Source organism: Dicentrarchus labrax, unplaced genomic scaffold (genome assembly GCF_905237075.1).
Source record: "Dicentrarchus labrax unplaced genomic scaffold, dlabrax2021, whole genome shotgun sequence".
Classification (NCBI taxonomy): Eukaryota; Metazoa; Chordata; class Actinopteri; family Moronidae; genus Dicentrarchus; species Dicentrarchus labrax.
In genome coordinates this window covers 820,280-847,500 of record NW_026136998.1, presented here as the reverse complement: position 1 = coordinate 847,500, position 27,221 = coordinate 820,280, and the positions used below count along the sequence as shown (strand labels likewise).

The following is a 27,221-nucleotide window of genomic DNA, read 5'->3' as shown; positions in this document are numbered from 1 at the left end:
TCTGATTCAAGCTTTTCTAAAGAAAGAAAATAAATGATCATAAATTGAATCCAAAACTTTATATTTTTAGTTTGGCTTAAAGTTAAAAAATGTTAATGAAGTTTTATTGACTTTATTTAACAGTGCAGTGAGCTGGGAGCCAGATTCTGTGTTATGTGGCTGTTAAATTACAGTTTTTTACTGTAATGAGTTTTCCCTCTTATTTCTCTTTAGCTTTTTTCACTTGACACTATTTGTCTTCTATAGAAACAGTTTGAAATGACCAAGACAGAAACAGTCAGTAAAACTAAAAGAGGACAAATATCGAGATTAAAAAGACACAAAGCAGCCAACAGGTGTCTCCTTGAAGCCCCGCCCACTGCTAATAGGCTTTAATTAGGACGGAACCAGGTGAGAGAGACAGACAGCGGGAGGAGCAGCAGAGGAGACACTGACTGTGGAGCTTCACATATTCCAGCGACTGTAACCGGTAATAATGAACCTGCTGAATGAGACCGAGCTCCGCCTGCCGCTGGCTGAATACGGCTTCGAGCGGCGCTTTGACGAGAGAGGAGCGATTGAATGGATGCAAGCCAACTGGTAAGACTTTATATTATACTCTAATTTAAACGTTAATAACTCTTACTGTGACTCAGCTACTCATATTGAGGGTTTAAATGTCACCCAGCAGTCAGGAAGAGTAGAGGTATTCCGATAAACTGAGCTCTCCTCAACGGAGACGCTACGTTCCGAATTCCTTTAAGATATCGTCCACTTTTTAATTTACCGTTTTATTGTTAAAGGTTTCTGCTGTTTAAAATATGAACAAAGGCGGTTTCAGGGTGGTTGTGGTCCACTCCTTGTTTCGGCATACACCCTGTACGTCAACCGGCACCCATCCCCACATTCATTCACATTAACCGGTTTGCTCGATACTAAAAAATGCTCCGTGAGAGCGGTGAATGAAGGCTGAGGCCACAGCGACGATCCTGTCAAATGTCTCCTGGTTTTACTGGAATAAACCTAAATTAAATAAATTAATTATATTCTATTAATGCCGAACAGAGAGGCTGATATTACTAATTCAGACATAAATGAATTTATCTGTAAATGACAGATACATCAGACAAGATGAGATGGAGAATGTAAAACGTGGTAATTTGTGAGGGGGTTTGGTGAAGCTTTCAGCGGCACAGATTTGGGGCTAACACGTAACACATTAAAGTATTCTCGGGATTACAACCGAGAAACTGCCAGAGAGTTATATAAAGGTGCTCAGTGGAGGTTGCAGGTGTACTACAGGTGACTCACCGGTGATGTCACACTTTGCGGTGTATTTGCGGTATGTTGTTGCGGTAATGAGACCCGGTTGATCCGGTAAAAGAGCTGATGAAATATTAAAATATTCGCCGGAAACGCGAATAAAAACTCGCAGAAAGAAGTTGAATGTTTTTTATTTTGATCAGTGTATCAATCAAATAAATCGTTTTAAAGGATTTTATAGTGAAGACACTTTAATCAGACTCAGGTGTGTCAGCTACCTGCTGAACAACTGTAGTTTGTTTGTTGTTGCTAGGCAACAGTGACTGTGCTCAGGTGCTGGAGATGTAAAACTCAAAATAATTTACATTTAATTAATTAAAAACCTAATTCACATTAAACGAAGCCAAATAGAATTCAGTAGTTTTAATTGTTTATTTTTATAATTTATTTTAATCTGAAGATTATTAATATATTAGCATTGTAACGTTTTATTTTAGTTCAGAAGTTTTAACCCTTCGTGTGTTTCCTCCTGCAGGAGTAAGTCCTTCGTGTTCAGCGCTCTATACGCCGCCCTGGTGTTTGGCGGTCAGCACTTCATGAAGCCTCGACCCAAACTGAACCTGCGGCGGCCGCTCGTCCTCTGGTCGCTCAGCCTCGCTCTCTTCAGGTAACGACACACCTTTTAAGTCTGTTTGTTTCCAGGTGAGTCTGCTCAGGTGTTTCTGTTATTTTGTCCACACTGTGGTTTGTTTTTGCTGACCGGGTCGTTGCCTTGGAGACAGTGGCGGCGACCTCCAGCCTCCACGGTAACCGGCAGCGTGCTGTGGTGGAGGCTCTGCTAACACATGCGTCTCCATGGTAACAAGCTGTCAGTTTTGCCAGTGAAGATAATTATGGGATGGCGAGGTTTCTGTTCACCTTGTCCTCATCGTCACATTAATTATTGATCAGTTATTAAAGTGATTAATGAGACTTTATTGATCAGAGCTGAAGAATGTGACGTTGACCTTTGACCCAATAAATCATTTGATGGATAAACCAGCAGAACCTGACGGCCGTCTCTTCTTCTCTTGTGTTTTTGTCTGCAGTATCATCGGCGCCATCCGAACCGGCTGCTACATGTTTCACATCCTGAGCAGCAGCGGCTTCCGACAGTCCATCTGCGACCAGAGCTTCTACAACGGACCCGTCAGCAAGTTCTGGGCCTACGCCTTCGTCCTGAGCAAAGCCCCGGAGCTCGGTCAGTCCAACAACAACAACAACAACAACAACAATACTACTACTACTACTACTAATAATAATAATAATAATAATAATAATAATAATAAGCTGCTGTGTAATTAAACCCTGGTTCTCGTCTCGCAGGCGACACGGCGTTCGTGGTGCTGAGGAAGCAGAAGCTGCTCTTCCTGCACTGGTACCACCACATCACCGTGCTGCTGTACTCCTGGTACTCCTACAAAGACATGGTGGCCGGCGGCGGCTGGTTCATGACCATGAACTACGGCGTGCACGCACTCATGTACAGCTACTATGCCGCGCGCGCTGCCGGCCTGCGCGTGCCACGACCCTTCGCCGTGCTCATCACCAGCGCTCAGATCAGTCAGATGGCGATGGGGCTGACGGTGAGCGGGCTGGTGTACCGATGGATGCAGCACGGCGACTGCCCCTCGCGCATCGACAACATCACCTGGGCCGCGCTCATGTACCTCAGCTACCTGCTGCTCTTCTCCAACTTCTTCTACCAGACGTACCTGCGCCGCCGCGCCGACGGCAAGACCGCCAAGGCGGAGTGAACACGGCCGAGGCTCCGCCAGCGGCATTCTGGGAGGTTTGTCATGATGACTGATGCTGGAGCTGCTGAACTTTGACCTTTTGAAATGAATCAGAACGTTTTATGAACTCATGATGAAGCCGTTTGTTCAAAGTCAAAAACAAAGTGCTGGCGTCTCCTCGACCCTCCAACAATCACGTCTGTTAAATAAAAGTATCAAGTAGTGTTTTTATGGAAGATAATTGGGGCCACGTTACAAATTTACTTGAGTTAAAGTATTTAAAAGGTCAAATTCTGAGTTTAAAGTTTTGATCTTCAGAACTCAGATAAATGTTTTTGGCCCTAATTGTCCTCCGTAGTTTAAATGGAGCAGATCTAACCACAAACTCTCTTCAGATTATCACTAAATTATTGGTTTTGTGCTTTTTTTGTTTTTTTTTAAATTTCTTCTGATGGAAGTTTTTCATTTTCTTCGTCACAAAATCTGAAACCAGCTGCTGATTCTCGACCTTCCCTCACTTATTTATTTTATTTATTGATTTTGAAGCGTCCATGTAGCCGTCGCCTCGACACACCCGACACATTCCTGCAGGCCGCACCCGTCCTGCTCGTACCGGTTGGACCGGTTTGAGCGGTTTCACCTGAACACACCTTCATTCACGTCTGCGAGCAGCCAATCAGGAGGCAGCAGCCCTACAGGTGTGTCTGAGTCACAGCGAGGCCGATCTGATGTGTTAATGTTTGGTAATCGATTATAATCAATATTCCTTCCTGATGAGGTTTGACTCTGTTGAACATCTGTAGTTTATACTAAAGTGTTTTCAGATCTCCGTCTGATCTATTTATTGATTTATTGGTATTTATTTGACGTATGATGGCGGCTGATCGGCGGCCGGAGAAGTCTCCAAACACGTTTCACTTCCACCAAATGTTTGACTTTAACTCACTTTGTGAATCACACGGTGAATATTTGATTCTGCAGCATTATTATTATTATTATTATTATTATTATTATTATTATTAATGTATTTTAAGTGTGTGATTGTGGAAATGTGTCTGAATTTTAAAGGAAACCTTCAGCAGCAGAAGCTGATGGATTATTGATGATGATGATTTTCTGTATGAACACACTGAACTCATTTTATGATTCTGCTGTTGATGAATGAGAACACGAGATCTTCATGTTTAAAATATTTTTATTAATTGTTTGAAAAGTTATAATAAAGAATCTGTTTGATACATTTGTGCTTCATTTTAATTAATAACTGAACAGTAACATATTCCATTAGAGGTAAATGAACATTAGTAGTAATGTTTACCATGTGTATTAAAGTTAGCTTATGTTTAATGAAGTTTGTTACAATAAGTTGTTTCCAGCTGTAAAGTTAAATATTTAAATATAAAACGGCTACCAGCTGATTTTTGCCACATTAGCAACCAAGCTAACGTTATCCAGCTAACAGCACAGACAATGTTCCACAGCTAGTGTCGCCCACTGTTGGCACTCGGGAGCATAAAGGTCACAACCTTTGACCCTCATCCTTACACAGAGACACACAGGCAGCAGAGGGACAAAGCTACACTACAACCCGTTCACTGATCAATACACTGATCAATAATGTGACTCTCACTGATTATTATAGAAACATATGGCAGCTTTAAGTCACAATAAAGTTGAGTTTTCTCAGAGTAACGAAAATAACTTGAATATGAAAACGAGTAAAAAATGATTAATTCTCAGAAGAGGTGTGTGTGTGTGTGTGTGTGTGTGTGTGTGTGTGTGTGTGTGTGTGTGTGTGTGTGTGTGTGTGTGTGTGTGTGTGTGTGTGTTAGGGTTGTTTCTGCTCCATCTCCCTCCAGCTCTTCCACAGTAGCAGATCTCGACTCTTCCCCAGAGTGACGAGGCAACGCGGCAACTTCAGCCCGTTGAACTGGCCGACGCCGTCGTCACGGCCCATCGCCAGCAACATGGTGACGTTACCTAGCAACCAGCAAACATCCATTAAATGCTCCCTAAATGGAACAATAAGGGTGTGTGTGTGTGTGTGTGACCTGTGTGATACGAGGTCAGCTCCTTCCCGCTCACACTATTGGCGATGTTGCTAACGGCAACGGCCGCGTGCAGTGCGGCGTGGTAAGCCATCTTGGGCTCCTTGACGTTGGCGCAGTCGCCCACGGCGAAGATGTTGGAGAAACCTTCGACCTGCAGGTGATCGTTGACCTTCAGAGCGCCGTTATCGGCCAGGCAACCGGCTGTCGACACAAACAGATCCCTGATCAGTCTGATTATTGATCCTCTGGTGTTCAGGTACCCAGAATGCTTTGTACGCCGACGCACTCACAGAAGCTGGCGGCGTACGCTGCGGCGTTGACCTTGAGTCCGGTGCAGCAGATGATCAGATCCGTGGTCAGACTGTGGCCTTTATCCGTGTTGACCACCGTGTTCTTCTGGGTCACGTTCAGCTGCAGCTCCGACAGGTGGGACACCTTCTGACCTGAAACACACAGCGGGTCCATAAAACCGCCCTGAGGGAACCGGGTCCATAAAACCGCCCTGAGGGAACCGGGTCCATAAAACCACCCTGAGGGAACCGGGTATATAAAACCACTCTGAGGGAACCGGGTCCATAAAACCACTCTGAGGGAACCGGGTCCATAAAACCACTCTGAGGGAACCGGGTATATAAAACCACTCTGAGGGAACCGGGTATATAAAACCACTCTGAGGGAACCGGGTCCATAAAACCACTCTGAGGGAACCGGGTCTATAAAACCACCCTGAGGGAACCGGGTCTATAAAACCACTCTGAGGGAACCGGGTCCATAAAACCACCCTGAGGGAACCGGGTCTATAAAACCGCTCTGAGGGAACCGGGTGCATAAAACCGCTCTGAGGGAACCGGGTCCATAAAACCACCCTGAGGGAACCGGGTGCATAAAACCGCTCTGAGGGAACCGGGTGCATAAAACCGCTCTGAGGGAACCGGGTCTATAAAACCGCCCTGAGGGAACCGGGTCCATAAAACCGCTCTGAGGGAACCGGGTCTATAAAACCGCCCTGAGGGAACCGGGTCCATAAAACCGCTCTGAGGGAACCGGGTCCATAAACCGCTCTGAGGGAACAGGGTTTATAAAACCGCCTTGAAGGAACCGGGTGCATAAAACCACTCTGAGGGAACCGGGTCTATAAAACCGCTCTGAAGGAACCGGGTCCATAGAACCGCCCTGAGGGAACCGGGTCCATAAAACCACTCTGAGGGAACCGGGTGCATAAAACCGCCCTGAGGGAACCGGGTCCATAAAACCACTCTGTGGGAACCGGGTCTATAAAACCGCCCTGAGGGAACCGGGTCCATAAAACCGCCCTGAGGGAACCGGGTCCATAAAACCACTCTGAGGGAACCGGGTCCATAAAACCACTCTGAGGGAACCGGATCTATAAAACCGCTCTGAGGGAACCGGGTTTATAAAACCGCTCTGAAGGAACCGGGTCTATAAAACCACTCTCAAGGAACCGGGTCCATAAAACCGCCCTGAGGGAACCGGGTCCATAAAACCGCTCTGAGGGAACCGGGTCCATAAAACCGCTCTGAGGGAACCGGGTCCATAAAACCGCTCTGAGGGAACCGGGTGCATAAAACCACTCTGAGGGAAGGGGATCTATAAAACCACTCTGAGGGAACCGGGTTTATAAAACCGCCCTGAGGGAACCGGGTCTATAAAACCACTCTGAAGGAACCGGGTCCATAAAACCGCCCTGAGGGAACCGGGTCCATAAAACCGCCCTGAGGGAACCGGGTGCATAAAACCGCCCTGAGGGAACTGGGTCTATAAAACCGCTCTGAGAGAACCGGCTCTATAAAACCGCTCTGAGAGAACCGGGTCTATAAAACCACTCTGAAGGAACCGGGTCCATAAAACCGCCCTGAGGGAACCGGGTCCATAAAACCACTCTGAGGGAACCGGGTCCATAAAACCGCCCTGAGGGAACTGGGTCTATAAAACCGCTCTGAGAGAACCGGGTCTATAAAACCGCTCTGAGAGAACCGGGTCTATAAAACCGCCCTGAGGGAACCGGGTCTATAAAACCGCTCTGAGAGAACCGGGTCTATAAAACCACTCTGAGAGAACCGGGTCTATAAAACCGCCCTGAGGGAACCGGGTCTATAAAACCGCCCTGAGAGAACCGGGTCTATAAAACCGCTCTGAGAGAACCGGGTCTATAAAACCGGGTCTGAGAAAAACACAGAATATAAAGCAGCTCTCGGTACCCAGCAGCAGCTCCACTCCTTTCTCCAGCAGAACCTCTTTGGCCTGCTGCCTGACGCTGGGCAGCAGCTCCGGGTCAGCCAGCCCGATCTTAGAGTGGATCAGAACCACCTGGAGATGAGGAGAACATGAGAACCTCAAAGCTTCCGTACGACTACAGTGTATAAACTCTGATTCAATCAATAATCTATAATTGTCAGAAATTGTTATATTGGTACTTTTTAACACAGTTACAAAACATTATTATTATTGTTGTTGTTGTTGTTGTTGTTGTTGTTGTCTATCTCAGAGGTCAGTTCGGTCTCTGATCACCTTCTTGTCCGGATACTCTGTCTTGATCTCGGCTGCCATCTCTACACCCGTCGACCCTCCTCCAACCACCAACACCGAGTCTGCTGCCTGGACCTACACACACACACACACACACACACACACACACACACACACACACACACACAGACAGACAGACAGACAGACAGACAGACACACACACAGACACACACACACACACACACACACACACAGACACACAGACAGACAGACAGACAGACACAGGGTGAATGATGGCCCCGCCCTCTGCAGGCTGCAGGTATCCGTCCCATCATCCTACCTGTTTAATGAAGTCCTCGTACGCCTGGACGGCGCTCTGATACGTCGCCACGGTGTTAAACTTCCCGGGGAACGGCCCGTCGGTACCGGTGCTCAGGATGAGGTGGGAGAACCGGATCTCCTGCAGGACAAACAGGATGTAATGTGCAGATCTGACCACCAGGTGGCGGCAAACTCACCTGTTTGACCTGATCCTGAGTCAGTCTGCAAGTAAACTACTAATAATGATAATATTTATAATAATAACAATAATAATAATGATAATTTAATTATTTTATATATAGTTGAGTGTATAATGACAATAATAACTAAAATACCATATGAACTAAATCAACCAAAAATAAATATTAAATGAACATAAAAAGCCAAATACAAAAAAATAATTAAAAAATCTCTTAAAACAAAAAATGAAGTGAAAGTAAATCTTCTGAAAATAAAATATAAACACACAGAAGAATATAAAATAATGCAGTGGAACCGTTCAATCCACTAAAACATTAAGCTACAGCCAGCAGCTGGTTAGCCTAGCTTAGCATAAAGACTGGAAATAGGGGGAAACAGCTAGCCTAGCTCTGTCCAAAGCTAACAACATCCATTCAGTCAAATCAGTTTCCAGTAGCCTTCAGAGAACAAACAGGAAGTCACAGAAATGTTTACATCCTGTTTGTTCATCTGTAGTTTTCAGACCACGTTCGGATAAACAAACAAACAAACAAACAAACAAACAAACAAATAAATAAATAAATAAATAAAATACAGTTAGCAAACTCTTTCCTACAGAATCAGACTTGAAAACTAAGTTGAATCCAGTTTATTCAAAAATATGTCTATCGTAATCAGACGGATATCAGTGTCGTCTCTGTGTCCAGTTCAAAGGTCAGGGCGTGTTTAGCCTAGCTTAGCACAAAGACTGTAAACAAGGGGAAATAGTTAGCCTAGCCCCCCCCCCCTCCTCACCCTCCCTCCCTCCAGGACGACCGTCTGTCTGTCGGTGTCGACTCGCTCCACTCGACCCTGAACGAAACTGTCTCCAAACGTCTCAGCGTACGGGATGAAGGTCCTCTGAGCGAATCCTGCAGGACGACACGGGGTCACAGGTCACAGGTCAGAGGTCACAGGTCAAAAAATATAAACAAATAATATATATTATATTAATTAATATTTATAATATAATCACCTAAAATAAAACCAATAACAAGGTAAAAAGTAAAATCTAAAACTAAAAGAAAATCCAAATAAAAATTAAATAAAATTTTCTTAGACATTAAAGTAATAAAACAAAATATTGAAAGATAAAAATTATAAAATCAGATGTGAAATAAACAGAATAATGAGATTAAAATGAGTCAGCGTACCGGGCTGCACTGACGCTCTGAGCGCCGCCACGTTGTGATGAAACGCGTCTCTCATGTCGATCAGAGTGAAGTCGAGTCTGTGAGATTTCAGCTGCTGAGCCGCGGCGATGCCTCCCGAATCCGCCGCCCACGATAACGACGTGGACGCCCTCTACTGACGAGACCTGACCCCCCATCACTGCACAGACACACACACACACACACACACACACACACACACACACACACACACAGACACACACAGACACACACACCAGGGCTCTAGACTAACTTTTTGCATTGGTTGCATCAGCACAAAATGTAGATGCACCCAAATTTTTCATTGCGGCGTCTTTAACGCCATAAGGTCACCTTTTTATCGCTCTCCATAACTTTCATATAATGTGAATGATTTTTAAACAAGAATAAGGTGTAGAGAAATGCTTGTCTTTATTTGAAGCACAGTTATATATAAAAAGAAAAATAAAGTGTTTAAAGTGTTTCACTGAGCTGAAATTGAACATTTCAAACTAAAACACTAAGCAAAATAAAACATTTCCAAATAAAAGTTTGATACAAAACGTTGTTGACCCGCTCACGAATGCTCTATTTCCGGCCATATTCTGACCGCACTCCTGACAGTACACGCAGTGCATTGCGTAACGTCCTTTGTTGAACCTCAGCCAGGGAACTTGTTTCAGCCAGTCCTGTCTGAAGGAATATATTTTGGCCTTTTTAATTTGTTTCTCGGAGCCGAGCTCTATCCCAGACTCGGTTGTCACCTCCTCTGGTTCTGAGTCTGATGCTGTCGCCGAAGGACCGGGGCTCGGCAATTTTTAAACACACGCAACTTAGCGCGATGAACAGGACCACAGCCAATCAGAGGCAAAGACCCGCCCGAGCTCTGTCTCTTATTGGTTTAGAACCCGATATGATCCTACCATGAGTGTGAGTTCACTCACAGGAGAACACAGAGAGATGATGTGCTTGCGAAATAAATGTATGTTTTCACCCGGGCAGCGTCAGGTGCACCAGAGCGACCTAGAACAATTATTAGTCGCACTCTTAAAAATTTTGGTCGCACTGTGGAGCCCTCCTTATGGGGACCTGCTGCCGCTCAGTGTCCCCTGATGGCTGCTGAGTCCCTGTAATGTGAGTAAAATATCACATCAGAGTCTCCATGAAACAGGAATCAGAGTCTGTTTACTTCCTCATAGTTACGTGTTTCCTGTAAGAACAGGAAGTTAGGGAGGGACTGACCGACGTTTACAGCGCTGAGCGTTACGTCCTTACTGCTATCGATGAGCTAGTGTCTACCTTCCAGTGAACACAGCCGGACCGAGCGAGTGGTTGATTCAATTCAATTCAATTCAGTTTTATTTGTATAGCGCCAATTCAAAACAGAAGTTATCTCAGGACACTTTTCAAATAGAGCAGGTCTAGACCGAACTCCTTAACATTAATTACAGAGACCCAACAGTACCACCATGAGCAAGCCCTTGGAGACAGTGGCAAGGAAACACTGCCTGATCAATCTTTCCATCAGGAAACTCAGTACTGTAATGTTATTCCCTGTCGGTCTCGGAGGCTGCGTTCGATCCCGGTCCGGCTGCTGAGCCCGGTTCTGTCACCCGCTAACAGCAGATACAGTTAGCAGCAGTTAGTTAGCTACTTTAGCTAAAGTTATCTGTCCATCAGGAAACTCTCAGAGAGTGGAAGCAGCCGGAGGATGTCAGAGGGAAAATATAATATAATAAAATAAAATAATAAAATATAATATAATATAATATAATAAAATAAATTAAAATAAAAAATAAATGTGCTCATAGAGTCAGTTTAAATTATTTCTTTAAGTCTTTTTTTATTAAACTTTATAGCTCTTATTGTGTTTTTTTTATATTCAATACATTTTGTGTATCATGATAATTTTGCTTTGTCTGTCAAAGCACTTTGTAAACTGTGTTTTATAAATAAAGTAAATAAATAGAGTTGTTGTTGTTGTTGTTATTAAATAAATAAATAAATAGAGTTGTTGTTGTTGTTGTTGTTGTTATTACATAAATAAATAGAGTTGTTGTTGTTGTTGTTATTAAATAAATAAATAGAGTGTTGTTGTGTTGTTATTAAATAAATAAATAAATAGAGTTGTTGTTGTTATTAAATAAATAAATAGAGTTGTTGTTGTTGTTGTTGTTATTACATAAATAAATAGAGTTGTTGTTGTTGTTGTTGTTATTACATAAATAAATAGAGTTGTTGTATCCTCAGCTGTAGTACTGTACTGTATTTACTTCTGTACATTAACTGATTAATGGATCTTCTCTGTGTTTTACTTTGAAATATGAACTACAGGGACTGAACAGCTTTTCAGAATAAGAGTCGAACATAGAGCACAGTGAGTGGAGCCGACTGCGCAGCTGCAGTAACTTCTGTAATCCTCTACTCTTTGTGATCAGAACGATTTCAACTGCTCTCGTTTGAGGGAACACGAGGAGTTTCCTGAATGTGACCACGTGCACACAAACAGTAAATGGACTCACCTGCTGCAGGTAGAGACAGTCGCTGTGTCTGTCGACTCACTGTTTCCTCCTTCCTGCTGAGGTTACACCCTCTGACGACGTCAGCTCTCCACCAATCACAGCTCCGCTCTGTGATAGGTGAGGGGGCGGGCTCTTCTGCTGCCTTCAGGGGCGGTGGGAAATGTTAGTGTTTTACAAAAAGCATTCATTCTTTGGTCCAAACTTCACTATTAGAAACAAATCAGACACATTAAGGAACAACACATTGAAACAATACGTGAAATATACATTAAACTCGAGCTCACTAATTATTTTTATCAATAATAATAATAATAATATCAATAATAATAATAATAATAATAAAGCCCAGAGAAGAAGAGACAGAATAGGAAATAACTACTGAGCAGAGCTGACATGATGTAACATCAGGACCAATGATCTCTACCTGTTGATATCTGGATGATTTCCAAACACTGAAAACAGTCTGTAATCTGTTTCACTTCAACTGACAGGATGCACTTTATGTTTGTGACACCAGAGGGAGCCAAATCCTCCTCCATGACGAGGAGCACTCCTCATTTAAAGGAGATCTCAGCTCCATTATTCAGTCATTGTTCTGCAAGCTCTCTTCTCATCAACTGTTGGTACACATTTACAGGCACATCTGACCTTTGACCTCTGCCAGTAAAAATAAAAAGTATTTTAATTGTACATGATGTCGAAGTTCAAATTGCTAAGACAACTCGAAATAATAAATAAGTTTATATATATAAATATATATATCTATATATATATCATAATTAGTTATCTCAGTACACTTTTCAGACAGAGCAGGTCTACACCGTACTGCTTATGAAATCATATAAATCCTGTGGCCAGATTATATTCTAGTTTTTAATATTATGTTGAGGGCCGGTGGGCGGTGGATGGAGGGCCAGAAATGGCCCCTGGGCCGGCAGTTTGAGGCCCCTCTTGTAGAAAGTTTCCTCTGACTCAACACATCAAAAACTGTGATTTTTAAATAGAGTCTGGTGATTTTCTCCCCAGGTAACAAAGCAGTATATTGTTAACTGTATTATTAATTACAGTTCTGGGCAGGAAGTCAGACTCTGGTTTCTGCTTGATCCTCTTCCCCAGTAGTCCAGATAGAAGAGAAATCCAGGTCACAAAGAGGGGCGAGTACGACTCCTCTGAACTATCAGAATCCAGTCTGCTGTCAAACCAACTCTGTACAAGATTATTTATTTTGATTTGAACGCAGCTCAGTCTGAGACTCAGTCCAACCAGTTAGACTGCTTACACACACACACACACACACACACACACACACACACACACACACACACACACACACACACACACACACACACACACTCTCTCTAATGAAGGAGAAGCAGTGACGTCTCTTCATTTTATCTGAAGTTGAACTTGAAGCATGAAGCTCCTTTTCTCCACAGAGCTGCTGAGGACAGAAGAGAGCTGCACACTGATGAAGTTCATGGCTAAAAGTTCAGTAAGTGGAGCTCTGATTGGTTGAAATGGTTTTTTTTTTTTTTTTTTTTTTTTTTTTTTTTTTTTTTTTTTTTTTTTTTTTTTTTAATTTTTTTTTTTTTTTTTTTTTTTTTTTTTTGGGGGGAGGGGGGTTTTTTTTTTTTTTTTTTTTGTTTTGTTTTTCCAAAATTTTTTTTTTTTTTGGGGGGGGGGGGGGGGGGGGGGGGGGGCCCTCCGGCCCACGGGGGGGGGAGGATTAACCCCCCCTTTTTTTTTTTTTTTTTTTTTTTTTGGTGGGGGGTTTTTTTTTTTTTTTAATTTAAAAAAAAATATTTTTTTTTTTTTTTTTTGTGGGCTTTTTTTTTTTTTCAAATAAAATTTTTATTTACAATTTTCTTAACAATTGAAGCAACAGACAAACACACACATATATAATAATAAAACAATATTAAAAAAATAAAATACATAAAAATAAGACATTTTGACACAGACTATAACGTGTAAAAACAAAGTACACACAAAGAGGCTTAACATAGTATCAGAGTTGAATGTCCACTTGAGTACATCAATTATGTCAAGATAGATACTCTTTAGGGGGGTTAACTACAGTTTCAAGTACTCCAAGATAGGTCCCCAACATTTCTTACCAGAAATCTCATATCTCAGTTTTTCAATGTGGAGGATTCCTACTAGCTCCCTCAGCCAGGCTTCAAACTTAGGTGGTGAGTCAGATTTCCACACTCTCAAAATACATCTCTTTGCTATGACCATACCATAGGCCACCACTGTACTAACACTCCGACCCATCTTGTCCAAAGTGTTAGAAATGCCAAGTAAAGCAGTTTCAGGGTCAGGATCCAGGTTTACTTTAAGTACATGAGAATACCATCTGAAAATCCAACACCAGAAGTCTTGAATCTCAGGGCATAGCCAAAGTTGGTGTGCAAGTGTGCTATCTGATTTATTGCACCTTTCACACAGGGGGGAAGTTTGGGGAAAGATTTTATGCAACTTAACCTGCGAACAGCGTAACCTGTGTATGACCTTGAATTGAATCAATTGTAGCCTAGCACTGACAAGCAATGGTGAATGTCATTTAAAGCTTGTTTCCATATTTCATCTTGAATATTGATGTTGAGATCAGCCTCCCACATTTGTTTAAATTTAACATCAGGCTGTGCAAGTTTGTAGGAGAAAATACAAACCAATTTTGGAATCAAACCCTTTGCTCCTGGTGGGCCAAGTAGGAGCTTAAAAAAAGAATTTTCTTCTGGGAGGGAGTCAGATGATGAGATATTTTGTCTTATGTAATAACTGTAAATTTGCTGGCAGACTTTTAACAGTTTTTAAAGATGTTTTTCTGTGTTAAAGGGGAGCTGAACAGGAGAGAAGCCATTTTGAATGAATGTGTGTTTCTTTGTGTTCTTTAAGGGTTAGGGCCTTCACTGTAAAAACAACTAAAATCAAAACTGAAGATGTGCCAACAAACCAAGCCCTTCTCTCTGCTCCAACTAAATGTTTGATATCTTGTTATCAGTGGTGGAACGCAGGAAACCCAGTTTCAGGTCTGTGTTTGCTGCCAGCTGCTGGTTTGAGGAGAGGAGGAGGAAAAGAGGAGCAGACAGAAGGAGGTGTAGAATAGTTAAACTGACTCTTCACTATGACCAGTGGTCAAAGTCAGTTACTTCAAACATACTTTTTATTTCCATGAAACAGAGCAGTAAAATGATGAGGCCATCTAGTGGACTGATAGTAGAAATAAATATGAAATAATGTGTGATCTCTCCCAGCAGGTTGCTGTGTCTGTGTGAAGGTGTGGGCTCTGCTATGAATCAGTGTGAGGACAGAGAGGAGGGAGTCCCTCCCTCTAAAAGCACTCTGTGTGGGGAACATGACACAAGGACCAAAGCTCAGAGGTGAGATGAGGATCTCTAACTGTCCATGACTCTTCTCCATGTCACAAAGCACTAGCGGCGCCAGGATTTTGATTGTGGGTGGGCCTCCAGAAAACTGGATGGGCCAGTTAAAATAAGCCAAAATAAAAACGGGTTCCTCTTCATCTCCATTTCAGCGTTTTTCTGCGGCACTGAGGACAGCGACTCAGTAAGCCTAACTTCATTTGTCTCTTTTGAACGTTCAATACACAAAAAGACTGAAACAGAATTAAATCTTTGGAGGGTCTGTTTCTCTCTCCATTTATTTACCCAGCACGGCGGGCAAAATTATTTAACTGTTTCTCAACATTCAGAATGACAGAAGAACTGTATCAAGATGAAATAACAGCAGCATTGAGCCTAACTGTACTTGCCTTGCTGGTGTGAGGGGGTGGCTACGGGAGGACATGATGGGGAGAGGGCGGCCAAGCTGGATGGTAACTCGTCACTCGTCCTCAGGGCGTTTCTTGGTGAATTTAAATGAAAACAAGCTGCTTTGCTTTGCCATGTTGACGTTTCATATTAGCTAATAGCTACCGTCTGTGTCTGTCTCATTGAGCTTGCTTGAAAAGCTTGCGCGCCAACGTCAATTATTTCATTGGATCACTTGCTGGTGACGATGCAGCCTGTGGGCAGACTTAAGAGTCCACACGTGGGGTAGAAGCCGCTGATTGGCTGAGAAGCTTTCACTCAATTCAATTCAATTCAATTTTATTTGTATAGCGCCAATTCATAACAGAAGTTATCTCAGGACACTTTTCAAATAGAGCAGGTCTAGACCGAACTCTTTAACATTATTTACAGAGGCCCAACAGTACCACCATGAGCAAGACCTTGGAGACAAGGGCAAGGAAAAACTGCCTGTTAAAAGGCAGAAACCTAGGACAGATCCTCCGGCTCTAGGTGGGTGGTCGTCTGTCTCGACCAGTTGGGGTGAGAGAGAGAGAGAGAGAGAGAGAGAAAGAGAGAGAGAGAGAGAGAGAGAGGTGCATAGCAACAACAGTAGCAACAACTGATGATGATGAACATGACAACAGCAACGATGGGGGACAATGAGCAGTGACAACAGCAACAACAGTAACCATAGCTATAATAATACTTATGTGATATTATATATAGTGATATTGGCAATGGCAATCTAGCAGGACCATGGCAGGAGGCTCCACCAGGATCGACAAGAACCTGCGAGACGAGAAAGCACAAGAACTCCGGGGAAGAAGTGAAGTTAGTAACATGCATTAATGGAACATGAATGAGTGCAGAAAGAGAGAGGAAGGGAGGAGCTCAGTGCACCATGGGAAATCCCCCGATAGTCTAGGCCTATAGCAGCATAACTAAGGGATGGTTCAGGACTCACCTGATCCAGCCCTAACTATAAGCTTTATCATAGAGGAACGTCTTAAGCCTACTCAAAGCTTTCCTCAGGCTGCTTATTGGATGAACAGCTAGAATGAAAATCACTCACTACTCACTATAGGCCTGGGTCAAAATGGGTGGGCCCAGGCCCAATAGTAACGCTGCGGGTGTCACAAAGGCTTTGATTCTCCATTTGAAACAAAGACATTTATCTGAGCTAAAGTACGTAGTTGTCAGTATTCAAACAGGGCTGGACAATCTGATCTCAAATCAGTATCAGGAGAAACATTCAGCTTCATAATGAGAAATGTAACAGTAACATGTGTTTGAATCAATCAGAGCAGATTTCCTTCCTCATGTTGCTCACTGCTGATGTTTGTCCTGATTCATTCCAGTCTGACCAGTTCCACATTCTGCTCTTCTGGACTGGACTGGGAGCTGATTGCTCGCTGGTTAGATGTTGTAGCTGCTCTCACTTTAATTATATGGAATTCAGACAGTGTGTTGAAGTGTGTGACATCAGTAAATTGTGTTCAGTAACACGTCCATAATGTCAGTAATTGAAGACATTGTTCTTATTGTCCAGCCCTGTATTCAAACATTTCAAATTATACATCATTTCACAAAGTCTTTGATTCAGTGACAATGTTTCTGAATATGTGAGCTTTAATGAATGTCTTTCTATCAGGATCCATCAGAGACCAGACTGTCCTGAACCTGAACCCAGCTGTGTGTCCATGAAGAGTGATCGCTCTAAGGGTCGTTATATAGAGTTCAAAGATGGCCGCCACTCTGTTGATCAAAGGTGAGGATTTCAAACTGATGATGAAAATAAAATGATGTGTTTTTATCAGACTCTCAGTTGTGAGATCTCCAGTTTTTAAACCTTTACTGACTCAGATGAAGTTCTCTGAGCACCAACACTCTTTCAGCAGCAGCTGCCTCACACTCACACAGTCAAACACATTCACACTGGGAGCTGCCCAGTACAACCAGTCTGATATAAGCAGACACTGAGCAGCTCCACTGGAGCAGCTGGAGGCTCTAGGTGCCTTGCTCCAGGGCACTTCAGCAGTGTACAGTGAGGGAGGGAGAGCTATATGGAGGGGTTGGTGAGAGCTGTTGGGACTGAACCAAACTGAGCTGTTGATTCTCAGTGGGATCAGCAGGACTAGTAAACCTTTACCACTACAGGGAGTCATCAGATTCACTGTTCACATCCAAATATCACTTCATGGACCTTTACCTTGTGTTTGTCTCTGTGTGGACAGACATAATGTGAGCTCATTCTTCATGATTCCTCCACAGAGTGGACCAGGAGAGCTCAGAGGTTCCCAGTGGTCAGTCTGCCCAGCAGCATCAAACACACCTGGACTCCATATTTATGGTCTGTACATGGACAACAACTACTTTTACATCTATTGTGTTCACAATAATCTCCATGCTCCACTTTTTAAACCAGTGGATTGTCAGTCTGTCCAACATGGATCTGATGTTTGCTTCCATGATTTGACTTTGATTGAGTCATTCATATAATATTCTGTTCCAGCTGCTGGAGGACAACATTGTCACTTTTGTGAAGAACGAGCTGAAGAAGATCCAGAAGGTTCTGAGTTCAGATTACCCAGAATGCTCAGAGAGTCAGAGGCAGGATGAGGAGGTGTTGGACGGTGAGGATGAAGAGCAGAGGAGCAGCAGAGAGGCATTTCTGAAGATCACACTGCACTTCCTGAGGAGAATGAAGCAGGAGGAGCTGGCTGACTGTCTGCAGAGCAGTAAGAGGATTTCTCTAAAGATTGAACTCGCTGGATAAATGAGACATTTACTGATGTCTCAACAGAAGGACCAAAATATATCCACATACTCATTCTTTAAAGCAGTGTTTCCCAAACTTTGGGTTGGGACCCAGAATGGGTCACTGAGAGGGATCGACTTATATGTTTCTTTCAGGGCCGTTACATATACCGATTATTAGTAATGAAGGAAACCGATAATCAATATTTGGAACCGAACAATTGCAGGAAAAAATATTTTGAATAACCAGTGAAACTAAGAGCATTTATTTATTACTTTAGTTACTTTGCAGATTCACATTATCAATATAAAATATAAATAAATAAAAAAATATGAATAATTATTATAGATTGAACACATTAATAATTATAATCTAAGTTTCTTTAAGTATTGTAATGTTGCTACTTTAACTTAAGTAAAAGATCATTTAAGCATATGTTTAATAAAATCTGAAAAAAATATATTTTCAATAATAATAATATTATTAATATTCAATATTATATTTTACTCTACTATTACTCGTGTCTTTGTTTTTAAAAATTATTTATTTTAACAGCAATCGGTTTAAAAAAAAATTATGAAAAAAACAGAAAAATGCTGAATATTGGATCCAATAATCGGTCTATATCTGGTTATGGACCCATTTTATTTGGTCCCCAATTAATGCATAACAATGCTTCGATATGTGAATTCATTTTCAGTCTTAAAACAGAAGAAGAGAAAACCCTCTCCTGACTTGTGTGTGTTGTAAACCTCTTTATCATTAGTTTATAAATGTAACTCTTATGGTAATTCATGATGTATTTTTTGTAAAAGCCATTTAACACAGCTGAGCAGCAACAGCCAGCCAACCAGCACAACTGTTCCCCAAAAAGCATTTTCAAGGTAGCTGCCACCAGCTGGAAGTTTAACACAAAGTTTGGGAACCGCTGCTTTAGTGGAAAGTCATATTTTTTAAATCAGTCATTTAATGATCTTCTTTTCTGTGTCTTCATTAAGAATATATTGTTGGAGTTTGTCAGGGTGAACTTAAATCTAACCTGAAGAAGAAGTTCCAGTGTGTGTTTGAGGGCATTGCTAAAGCAGGAAACCCAACCCTTCTGAACCAGATCTACACAGAGCTCTACATCACAGAGGGAGGGACTGCAGAGCTCAATGATGAACATGAGGTCAGACAGATTGAAACAGCATCCAGGAAACCAGACAGACCAGAAACAACAATCAGACAAGAAGACATCTTTAAAGCCTCACCTGCAAGAGATGAACCAATCAGAACAGTGATGACAAAGGGAGTGGCTGGCATTGGGAAAACAGTCTTAACACAGAAGTTCACTCTGGACTGGGCTGAAGACAAAGCCAACCAGGACATACAGTTCACATTTCCATTCACTTTCAGAGAGCTGAATGTGCTGAAAGAGAAAAAGTACAGCTTGGTGGAACTTGTTCATCACTTCTTTACTGAAACCAAAGAAGCAGGAATCTGCAGGTTTGAAGAGTTCCAGGTTGTGTTCATCTTTGACGGTCTGGATGAGTGTCGACTTCCTCTGGACTTCCACAACACTGAGATCCTGACTGATGTTACAGAGTCCACCTCAGTGGATGTGCTGCTGACAAACCTCATCAGGGGGAAACTGCTTCCCTCTGCTCGCCTCTGGATAACCACACGACCTGCAGCAGCCAATCAGATCCCTCCTGATTGTGTTGACATGGTGACAGAGGTCAGAGGGTTCACTGACCCACAGAAGGAGGAGTACTTCAGGAAGAGGTTCACAGATGAGGAGCAGGCCAGCAGAATCATCTCCCACATCAAGACATCACGAAGCGTCCACATCATGTGCCACATCCCAGTCTTCTGCTGGATCACTGCTACAGTTCTGGAGGATGTGTTGAAGACCAGAGAGGGAGGAGAGCTGCCCAAGACCCTGACTGAGATGTACATCCACTTCCTGGTGGTTCAGTGCAAACTGAAGAATGTCAAGTATGATGGAGGAGCTGAGACAGATCCACACTGGAGTCCAGAGAGCAGAAAGATGATTGAGTCTCTGGGAAAACTGGCTTTTGAGCAGCTGCAGAAAGGCAACCTGATCTTCTATGAATCAGACCTGACAGAGTGTGGCATCGATATCAGAGCAGCCTCAGTGTACTCAGGAGTGTTCACACAGATCTTTAAAGAGGAGAGAGGACTGTACCAGGACAAGGTCTTCTGCTTCATCCATCTGAGTGTTCAGGAGTTTCTGGCTGCTCTTCACGTCCATCTGACATTCATCAACTCTGGAGTCAATCTGCTGGCAGAAGAACAAACAACATCCTGGTGGTCTCAATTATTATTTATTTTTTTTTCTGACAAACAGAATCTAAAAGATCTCCACCAGATTGCTGTGGACAAGGCCTTACAGAGTCCAAATGGACGCATGGACTTGTTCCTCCGCTTCCTCCTGGGCCTTTCACTGCAGACCAATCAGAATCTCCTTCAAGGTCTGCTGACACAGACAGGAAGTAGCTCACAGACCAATCAGGAAACAGTTCAGTACATCAAGAAGAAGATCGAAGAGACTCCCTCTGCAGAGAGAACCATCAATCTGTTCCACTGTCTGAATGAACTGAATGATCGTTCTCTAGTGGATCAGATCCAACAGTCCCTGAGTTCAGGAAGTCTCTCCACAGATAAACTGTCTCCTGCTCAGTGGTCAGCTCTGGTCTTCATCTTACTGTCATCAGAAAAAGATCTGGATGTGTTTGACCTGAAGAAATACTCTGCTTCAGAGGAGGCTCTCCTGAGGCTGTTGCCAGTGGTCAAAGCCTCCAACAAAGCTCTGTAAGTACATAGAGAGTTGGATATTTGTATCATTACTGAAATACTCTGCTATCTTTTTCGAGTTAGAGAGATTATAAAGACATTATATATCACCAACATTGGGATCTCCTCACCAGCTGCTGGTATCATTTTTACAGAACTAGTTTAAAGTGTTCTTGTTTTTGGCTAAGTGATAAAGTGCTGGACACATGTTTTTTTTTTTTTCATTGTTGATCATTGTCTCGACAGACTGATTGACTGTAACCTCTCAGAGAGAAGCTGTGAAGCTCTGTCCTCAGTTCTCAGCTCCCAGTCCTCTAGTCTGAGAGAGCTGGACCTGAGTAACAACAACCTGCAGGATTCAGGACTGAAGCTGCTGAATGTGGGACTGAAGAGTCCACACTGTACACTGGAAACTCTCAGGTCAGGATTCATTAACCCGTTCAATTGATAACCCTGTCAAACCTGAATTATGTTAACAAATAACATTTGAACCTTTATAACATTGTCTCTGTTTATATGATTTGAAACCTGTTTTGTTTATTTAGTTTGAGTCTCTTTCCATGAACAAATATATTTTGTAATGTGTTGATTTGTGTGTTTGCAGGCTGTCAGGCTGTCTGATCACAGAGGAAGGCTGTGCTTCTCTAGCCTCAGCGCTGAGCTCCAACCCCTCCCATCTGAGAGAGCTGGACCTGAGCTACAATCATCCAGGAGACTCAGCAGCAAAGCTGTCTGCTGGACTTGAGGATCCAAAATGGAGACTGGACACTCTCAGGTATAAGAATCAGAATCAGAATCTGGTTTATTGCCAAGTAAGTTTTCACATACAAGGAATTTGCCTTGGAACATGTGCAAAGGAATTACAATAAAAAAGTAGAAAAATATAAACTAAACAAATTAAGATAACATTTTAAAAAAGAGACAATAAAAAAGAGCCTCTTTGTAAATAAAAGAGCTGTGCAGAAATGTGCAAAATATATCGGTAAGTCTGTAAGTTGGCAGTGTGACATATAATTATATTTGCAATGTGCAAAATAGAAAAACCAACGGAAGTGCACGATTATAATGCATTAAATTATACATGAATATATATATATAATACATATTTCAAGGTTGGGTTTAAGAGTCAGTGTCAGTGGGGGACCTGAGTCTTGTTGATGACACCATCTGCAGATGGGAATAAACTGTTGGCAGCCTCCTGCCAGAGGGAAGTGTTTCAAAGAGTGTCCGGGGTGGGAGGGGTCAGCCACAATTGTACCCGCACACCTCAGGGTCCTCGAGACGAACAGTTCCCGGAGGCTTGCAGGTCCAGGAGTGATAGTAGATTGCAGCCGATCGCCTTCTGGGCAGAGCAAATACGATCAATGCAGGCTGCCTTTGTCCTTGGCAGTGGCAGCAGCGTACCAGATGGTGATGGAAGAGGTGAGGATGGACTTGATGATGACGGTGTAGAATTGCACCATCATTGTCTTTGGCAAATTGAACTTCTTCAGTTGCTGCAAGTACATCCTCTGTTGTGCTTTCTTGAGGTCCTGGGTTATGATGGTAACCAGGAAGCGGAAGGACAGAGTCAACTGGGGAGTCACACAGGGTGGAGCCCGCCATCTGCACTCTCTTAAGAGCATTGGGATCTAGGTTAGTCTGGCTGCACCAGGTCACCAGACGGTCCATCGTGGGTGGGGAAGCTGATGAGATGGAGCCGGTGAAGGGTGTCACATGGGGAAGATATCAGAACTGTCCCTTTGTCTTTCAAAGCGACAGTAGAACTCATTCAGTTGTTGATGGAGTGGGGGGTTTTAGGTTTGTAGGTGGTTATCTGTCCCTTACAGACAGAACCAGAGTTGTTGGCTGAGAACTGGTGTTGAAGTTTCTCAGACTACTGTCATTCAGCTTCTCTCTTTGTTCTTTCTAGCCTTCATTTATGGATTTCTGTCTCCAGTGCTTGAAATGTCTTAGTTTATTGTGAACACTGCATGCATGGGAGAAAACAGTCTGTGTTTGTGTCTGTGTTTATTCTCAGCTGATTAATAATAAGTGCTCCATGTGAAGATGTAAGTCCATTTGTAGAGAATAAGCTCTGTGTATGAGAGCGATGTAATGTCCATGTTTCCATGCTGCTCTGACCCCCCTCCTCCTTTCAGGGTGGAGCCTGCTGGAGTCCGATGGTTGAGACCAGGTCTGAGGAAGTGTAAGTGTGAAAACAAAGCAGCACACATTCAACCATCTTCACACTGTGACATCACTCATTCACCGCTCTGATGTCATCATCAAAGTGTCAATCAATGATCAGATGATAGATCAATAACTGCAGCTGTATTGTGTCTTGTTCTCTCCATCAGATTCCTGTGAACTCACAGTCGACACAAACACAGTGAACAGAAAGATCAAACTGTCTGACAACAACAGGGAGATGACAGTTGTGTGGGAGGATCAGCCATATCCTGATCATCCAGACAGATTTGACTACTGGCCTCTGCTGCTGTGTAGAAATGGTCTGACTGGTCGCTGTTACTGGGAGGTCGAGTGGAGTGGAGGAGTTGATATATCAGTGAGTTACAGAGGGATCAGGAGAGGAAACAGTAGAGACTGTTTGTTTGGAGGGAATGATCAGTCCTGGAGTCTGGAGTGCTTTTATGGTCGATACTCTGTCTGTCACAATAACAGAGAAACATTCATCTCCTCCTCCTCCTCCTCCTCCTCCTCCTCCTCTGGTAGAGTAGCAGTGTATGTGGACTGTCCTGCTGGCACTCTGTCCTTCTACACAGTCTCCTCTGACACACTGATCCACCTCCACACCTTCAACACCACATTCACTGAACCTCTTTATCCTGGGTTCAGGTTCTGGTTTGGATCTTACAGCTCTGGTTCCTCAGTGTCTCTGTGTCCTCTGTAGGAGGGAGAGAGAAACCTTCTTGCTGCTGACCAGATAGTTCAGACTTTTACATTTGAAAAGAGAGACATAAAAAGTGTAAACCAAACCACTGATCAAGAACCAACTCAGCTGTTTATTCAATACAAGGCTGTAAAATTCAGAGAGTTGGTGGATTTTCAAACAGCACAGATCAGGTATAAAGTCAGAAACTAATGACGAGCTGAAAGAGTCCAAAAGTAGTTTGAAATGAGAGAAAGTCCAAATGATTTGAGAGGAATCTGCAGGTTTAAGGACTGATGTCAGAAATCCCTTGGGTTAAAGAGGTGAACTTGTGGAGCAGCTGTAGTGAGGATATCAATCATTCCATTGTTAAAGAGGCTAAAAGGAGGAAAATGTGAACAACAGCTTTCAGTTGCTCTCACCATCTCAGCTGTTTCCTCTCATCATCGTCACACTGATTAACCCTTAAGGTCTCTGAGTTTGGGGTCAGATTGGGTTAAAGACAGTCGATACTTTGCTTTGTTTGATTAATTGATTGACTTTGATTTATTAGATCACTTTGCTGTTCTTCCCACAATCCCATGTAGTTCTTAGTTGTAGTTGTTCAGTTGAGTTCATGTATTCCAGTTATATACATATATATTCTGCTCATGTAGTCCTTTACCTTTATGTACTCAGGTTTAATGCTCATGGTTGTATTTTATGGTTGTATGATGAGTTCTTTAGATACACAGAGAGTCTTATATATCTGTACTCACATGCAGTCTCACGTTCTTTTAAGTACTTCTATGCTCATTATTGTACATTTTTAACATCATACTCATTCTCTTGTCATGGATAATCATCCTTTCTATTGTACTCATTTCTTCACATCACTTCGCATTATGGTTTTAAGTGTTTGAGTTGTATTAATAGTTTGAACTGTATTCATTTAGAAAATTATCTCAATTAAGCCTTCTCTCAGGTGTTGCAACAGGAAAAGTGTAGAGAAAGTTGTTATTCTGAAGCCTTCCACAGGAAGAACGGGGGTGAAAGGGAGGCTGTCTGCCCACAAGCTGGATGGAAAGTTGGAGAGTGTTAGAAAAGCAACTGCTGAAATCTGTAAATAGATGAGACAGACGAGGAGCCAGAGTCCTTGTTTTATGTATTTCTTTGAGCTCTGATTCCTTTTCAGGCCTTGGTTGTATCCTTTGACCTGTTGTATCTTTAACATGTATTGATGTTTGATTTCTTTAGAATTTGTATGAGTCATAGCGAGGAGAACTGTGTTGATTTGCAGTTAAATAAAGAGTATTAAACTTTTTGAAAGAGAATTCTTTGGTGGTTTTTCTTTAAAACCGGACCAGGGTTGGTCCTCCTCTACGCCTCCAGGTAAGCCCCCCTCCACATGGTAGCTACATTATGGACCCCGAGACATTCCTTTAGGTTCCATTAGAGACACAGCAGAGTATCTCAGAGTTTGTGTGACTAACTATCATCTGTATTTAGAGAACAGGAACAACAGGGTAGTCTCAACCGCTTGGTTATGTGCCCCCCTAATGTTTAGATAAAGGAGAGAAGGGAACTCCAGAGTAGGTTTAGCTCAAGCGCTGTGACACTTTGAAGAGATCGTTGTCTTCGGGATTGGCTGCTTTGTTAGAGCAGACACTCGCATCCTAAGAGCCCTATCACTGGATCAGAAAAAGTCTCATTGAAAAACTTCTGGAAAAGTCTTCTCTCACAACAAGCAGGTCCCTGGTGTCATGGTGTCAGAATCAAGTTCTTGCATGTTCCAAATATGGAAGATAGCTTGAGTTCCTCAAAAATCTTCCAATCATAAACCTTCAGTATTAGTCTTTGACTAAACATTAAAAAAGTTTTTCATTCTGAGATGAAGAAAACTTTTAAAACCTTCAATTTATCTTTTTTTTTCAGTTCCTGATGTCACTGTGATGTCACCACAGTGTATGATTTCTGTCTGTCTGTGTCGTTCTTGTTCAATAAAGTTTTAAAGAAGCAAACCTGCTGGTGACTCCCAGTGTGCAGTGGTGGAGGAAGTCTTCAGTTGTTTTACTTCAGTAACAGTAGCAGTACTGCATGTAAAAATACTCAATCACAAGTTAAAGTCCTGCATTGAAAATGTCACTGAAATAAAAGTACTAATAATTCAAAAAAGTGTCCCCTTTGAGTGTTATATATGATATTATAGGATATAACGATTGAAACATTCATGTGTAACAATTATTTTAGTGTTGTAGAAGTTGAGGTGGAGATCATTTTAACTCTTTTAGATACTGGGAAGTGTTGGGTCTCTGTAAATACGTTCGGTCTAGACCTGCTCTATTTGAAAAGTGTTCTGAGATAACTTCTGTTATGAATTGGCGCTATACAAATACAATTTTGTACATGGTAGTTGTAGTCCTACAGTATATTGCTTCCCTGCAGAATTTAGACTGAAAAGAGGAAGAACAGCAACACAACAACTAACTGACAATGGATGAAGAAACATGGAGTAATGTGCAGCAGGAAGGAAAGAAACAGACAGACCAACTAGAATGTTACAAAACAATATTAATGTGTTTTCCAGAAAGAAATTAATAACTTGATGTTTCACAGTGACAAGGTATAGAAAGTGTGCAGCAGTTATGGATACAAAGCCTTCTATCTGGTGGTATAAGGGGCTGCTGTGGCTCAGAGGCAGAGCGGCTTGTTCCTTAATCGGAATGTGGGTTCGATCCTCGGCTCCTGGTGCCACATGTCGAAGTATCCTTGAGCAAGATACTGAACCCCAAATTGCTCCCGATGCCGTGCATCGGTGTGTGAATGTGTATGAATGTATGAATGAATGAGTTAGATTCTGTTCGATGGACTTTGCCATCACTGTGTGAATATGTGTGAATGTGTGTGAAAAGGCTTTGAGTGGTCGGAAGACTAGAAAGGCGCTATACAAGTACAGGTCCATTTACCATTACCATCTGGTGATTCCTTTCCTGAAGCTCTGACTTGAGGCAGTGGATATTCTCCCTTAGCTGTGAGTACTGAAGTTTCCAGTCTGCACATACAGCCATTATGGTATAATTCGGTCCAAAAGTAATTCATAAAACAACACTGTGAAACACGAAGATAAAAGTAATCCACGATCAGTAAAAGAATAGTGTTAAAAACATGATATGTCAAGCGGAGTGGCACTACTGGACGTGTGCTCTCTTGGCGTGACGTCCATTTGACAATAATACTAAGTTACAGACAGA

General features: G+C 42.5%; 3 protein-coding genes and 1 long non-coding RNA gene across 9 annotated transcripts in view; 2 read left to right on the top strand and 2 right to left on the bottom strand.

The window, feature by feature from the left end:
• The first annotated feature begins 392 nt into the window (after nt 1–392).
• elovl6l (ELOVL family member 6, elongation of long chain fatty acids like) lies at nt 393–4,255 on the top strand. The gene is made up of 4 exons (XM_051395811.1): nt 393–579; nt 1,778–1,909; nt 2,331–2,482; nt 2,608–4,255. Exons 1-4 carry the CDS (start codon nt 476–478, stop codon nt 3,036–3,038), a joined length of 819 nt encoding a protein of 272 aa, XP_051251771.1. The 5' UTR covers nt 393–475; the 3' UTR covers nt 3,039–4,255.
• Nucleotides 4,195–9,425, bottom strand: aifm2 (apoptosis inducing factor mitochondria associated 2). The gene is given in 9 exon segments (XM_051395810.1): nt 4,195–4,997; nt 5,069–5,269; nt 5,359–5,511; nt 7,288–7,396; nt 7,598–7,690; nt 7,896–8,015; nt 8,852–8,967; nt 9,250–9,364; nt 9,366–9,425. Coding segments are annotated over 9 exon segments (1,119 nt in total). The 3' UTR covers nt 4,195–4,845.
• A 1,167-nt stretch (nt 9,426–10,592) lies between these two features.
• Nucleotides 10,593–16,163, bottom strand: LOC127361299 (uncharacterized). Its single transcript, XR_007884182.1, has 2 exons — nt 16,006–16,163; nt 10,593–10,726 (listed from the first exon to the last, which is right to left on the bottom strand). It is a non-coding gene; the product is annotated as an uncharacterized LOC127361299 (long non-coding RNA).
• LOC127361271 (NACHT, LRR and PYD domains-containing protein 3-like) overlaps nt 13,082–27,221 on the top strand; it is a 26,546-nt gene continuing 12,406 nt past the window's right edge. Inside the window, exons 1-10 of one of the 6 annotated variants that reach the window (XM_051395773.1) lie at nt 13,097–13,260; nt 15,029–15,154; nt 17,217–17,333; nt 17,837–17,915; nt 18,078–18,303; nt 19,322–21,137; nt 21,366–21,539; nt 21,724–21,894; nt 23,261–23,307; nt 23,459–25,304. In XM_051395773.1, coding sequence (XP_051251733.1) covers nt 15,066–15,154; nt 17,217–17,333; nt 17,837–17,915; nt 18,078–18,303; nt 19,322–21,137; nt 21,366–21,539; nt 21,724–21,894; nt 23,261–23,307; nt 23,459–24,012 — 3,273 coding nt within the window. In that variant the 5' untranslated portion in view covers nt 13,097–13,260; nt 15,029–15,065 and the 3' untranslated portion in view covers nt 24,013–25,304. Of the gene's footprint in view, nt 13,261–15,028; nt 15,155–15,309; nt 15,342–17,216; nt 17,334–17,836; nt 17,916–18,077; nt 18,304–19,321; nt 21,138–21,365; nt 21,540–21,723; nt 21,895–23,260; nt 23,308–23,458; nt 25,305–27,221 lie in introns of those variants that run through there. The other 5 variants (XM_051395771.1, XM_051395770.1, XM_051395768.1 and 2 more) reach the window with 5 other exon arrangements.

Bases quoted from the DNA above. Each gene is read 5' to 3' on its own strand.
- elovl6l (XM_051395811.1), top strand. From the start codon at position 476: ATGAACCTGCTGAATGAGACCGAGCTCCGCCTGCCGCTGGCTGAATAC. The intron at 1,910-2,330 runs GTAACGACACAC...TTTTGTCTGCAG, and splicing joins CTCAGCCTCGCTCTCTTCAG to TATCATCGGCGCCATCCGAA. The intron at 2,483-2,607 runs GTCAGTCCAACA...CTCGTCTCGCAG, and splicing joins GAGCAAAGCCCCGGAGCTCG to GCGACACGGCGTTCGTGGTG.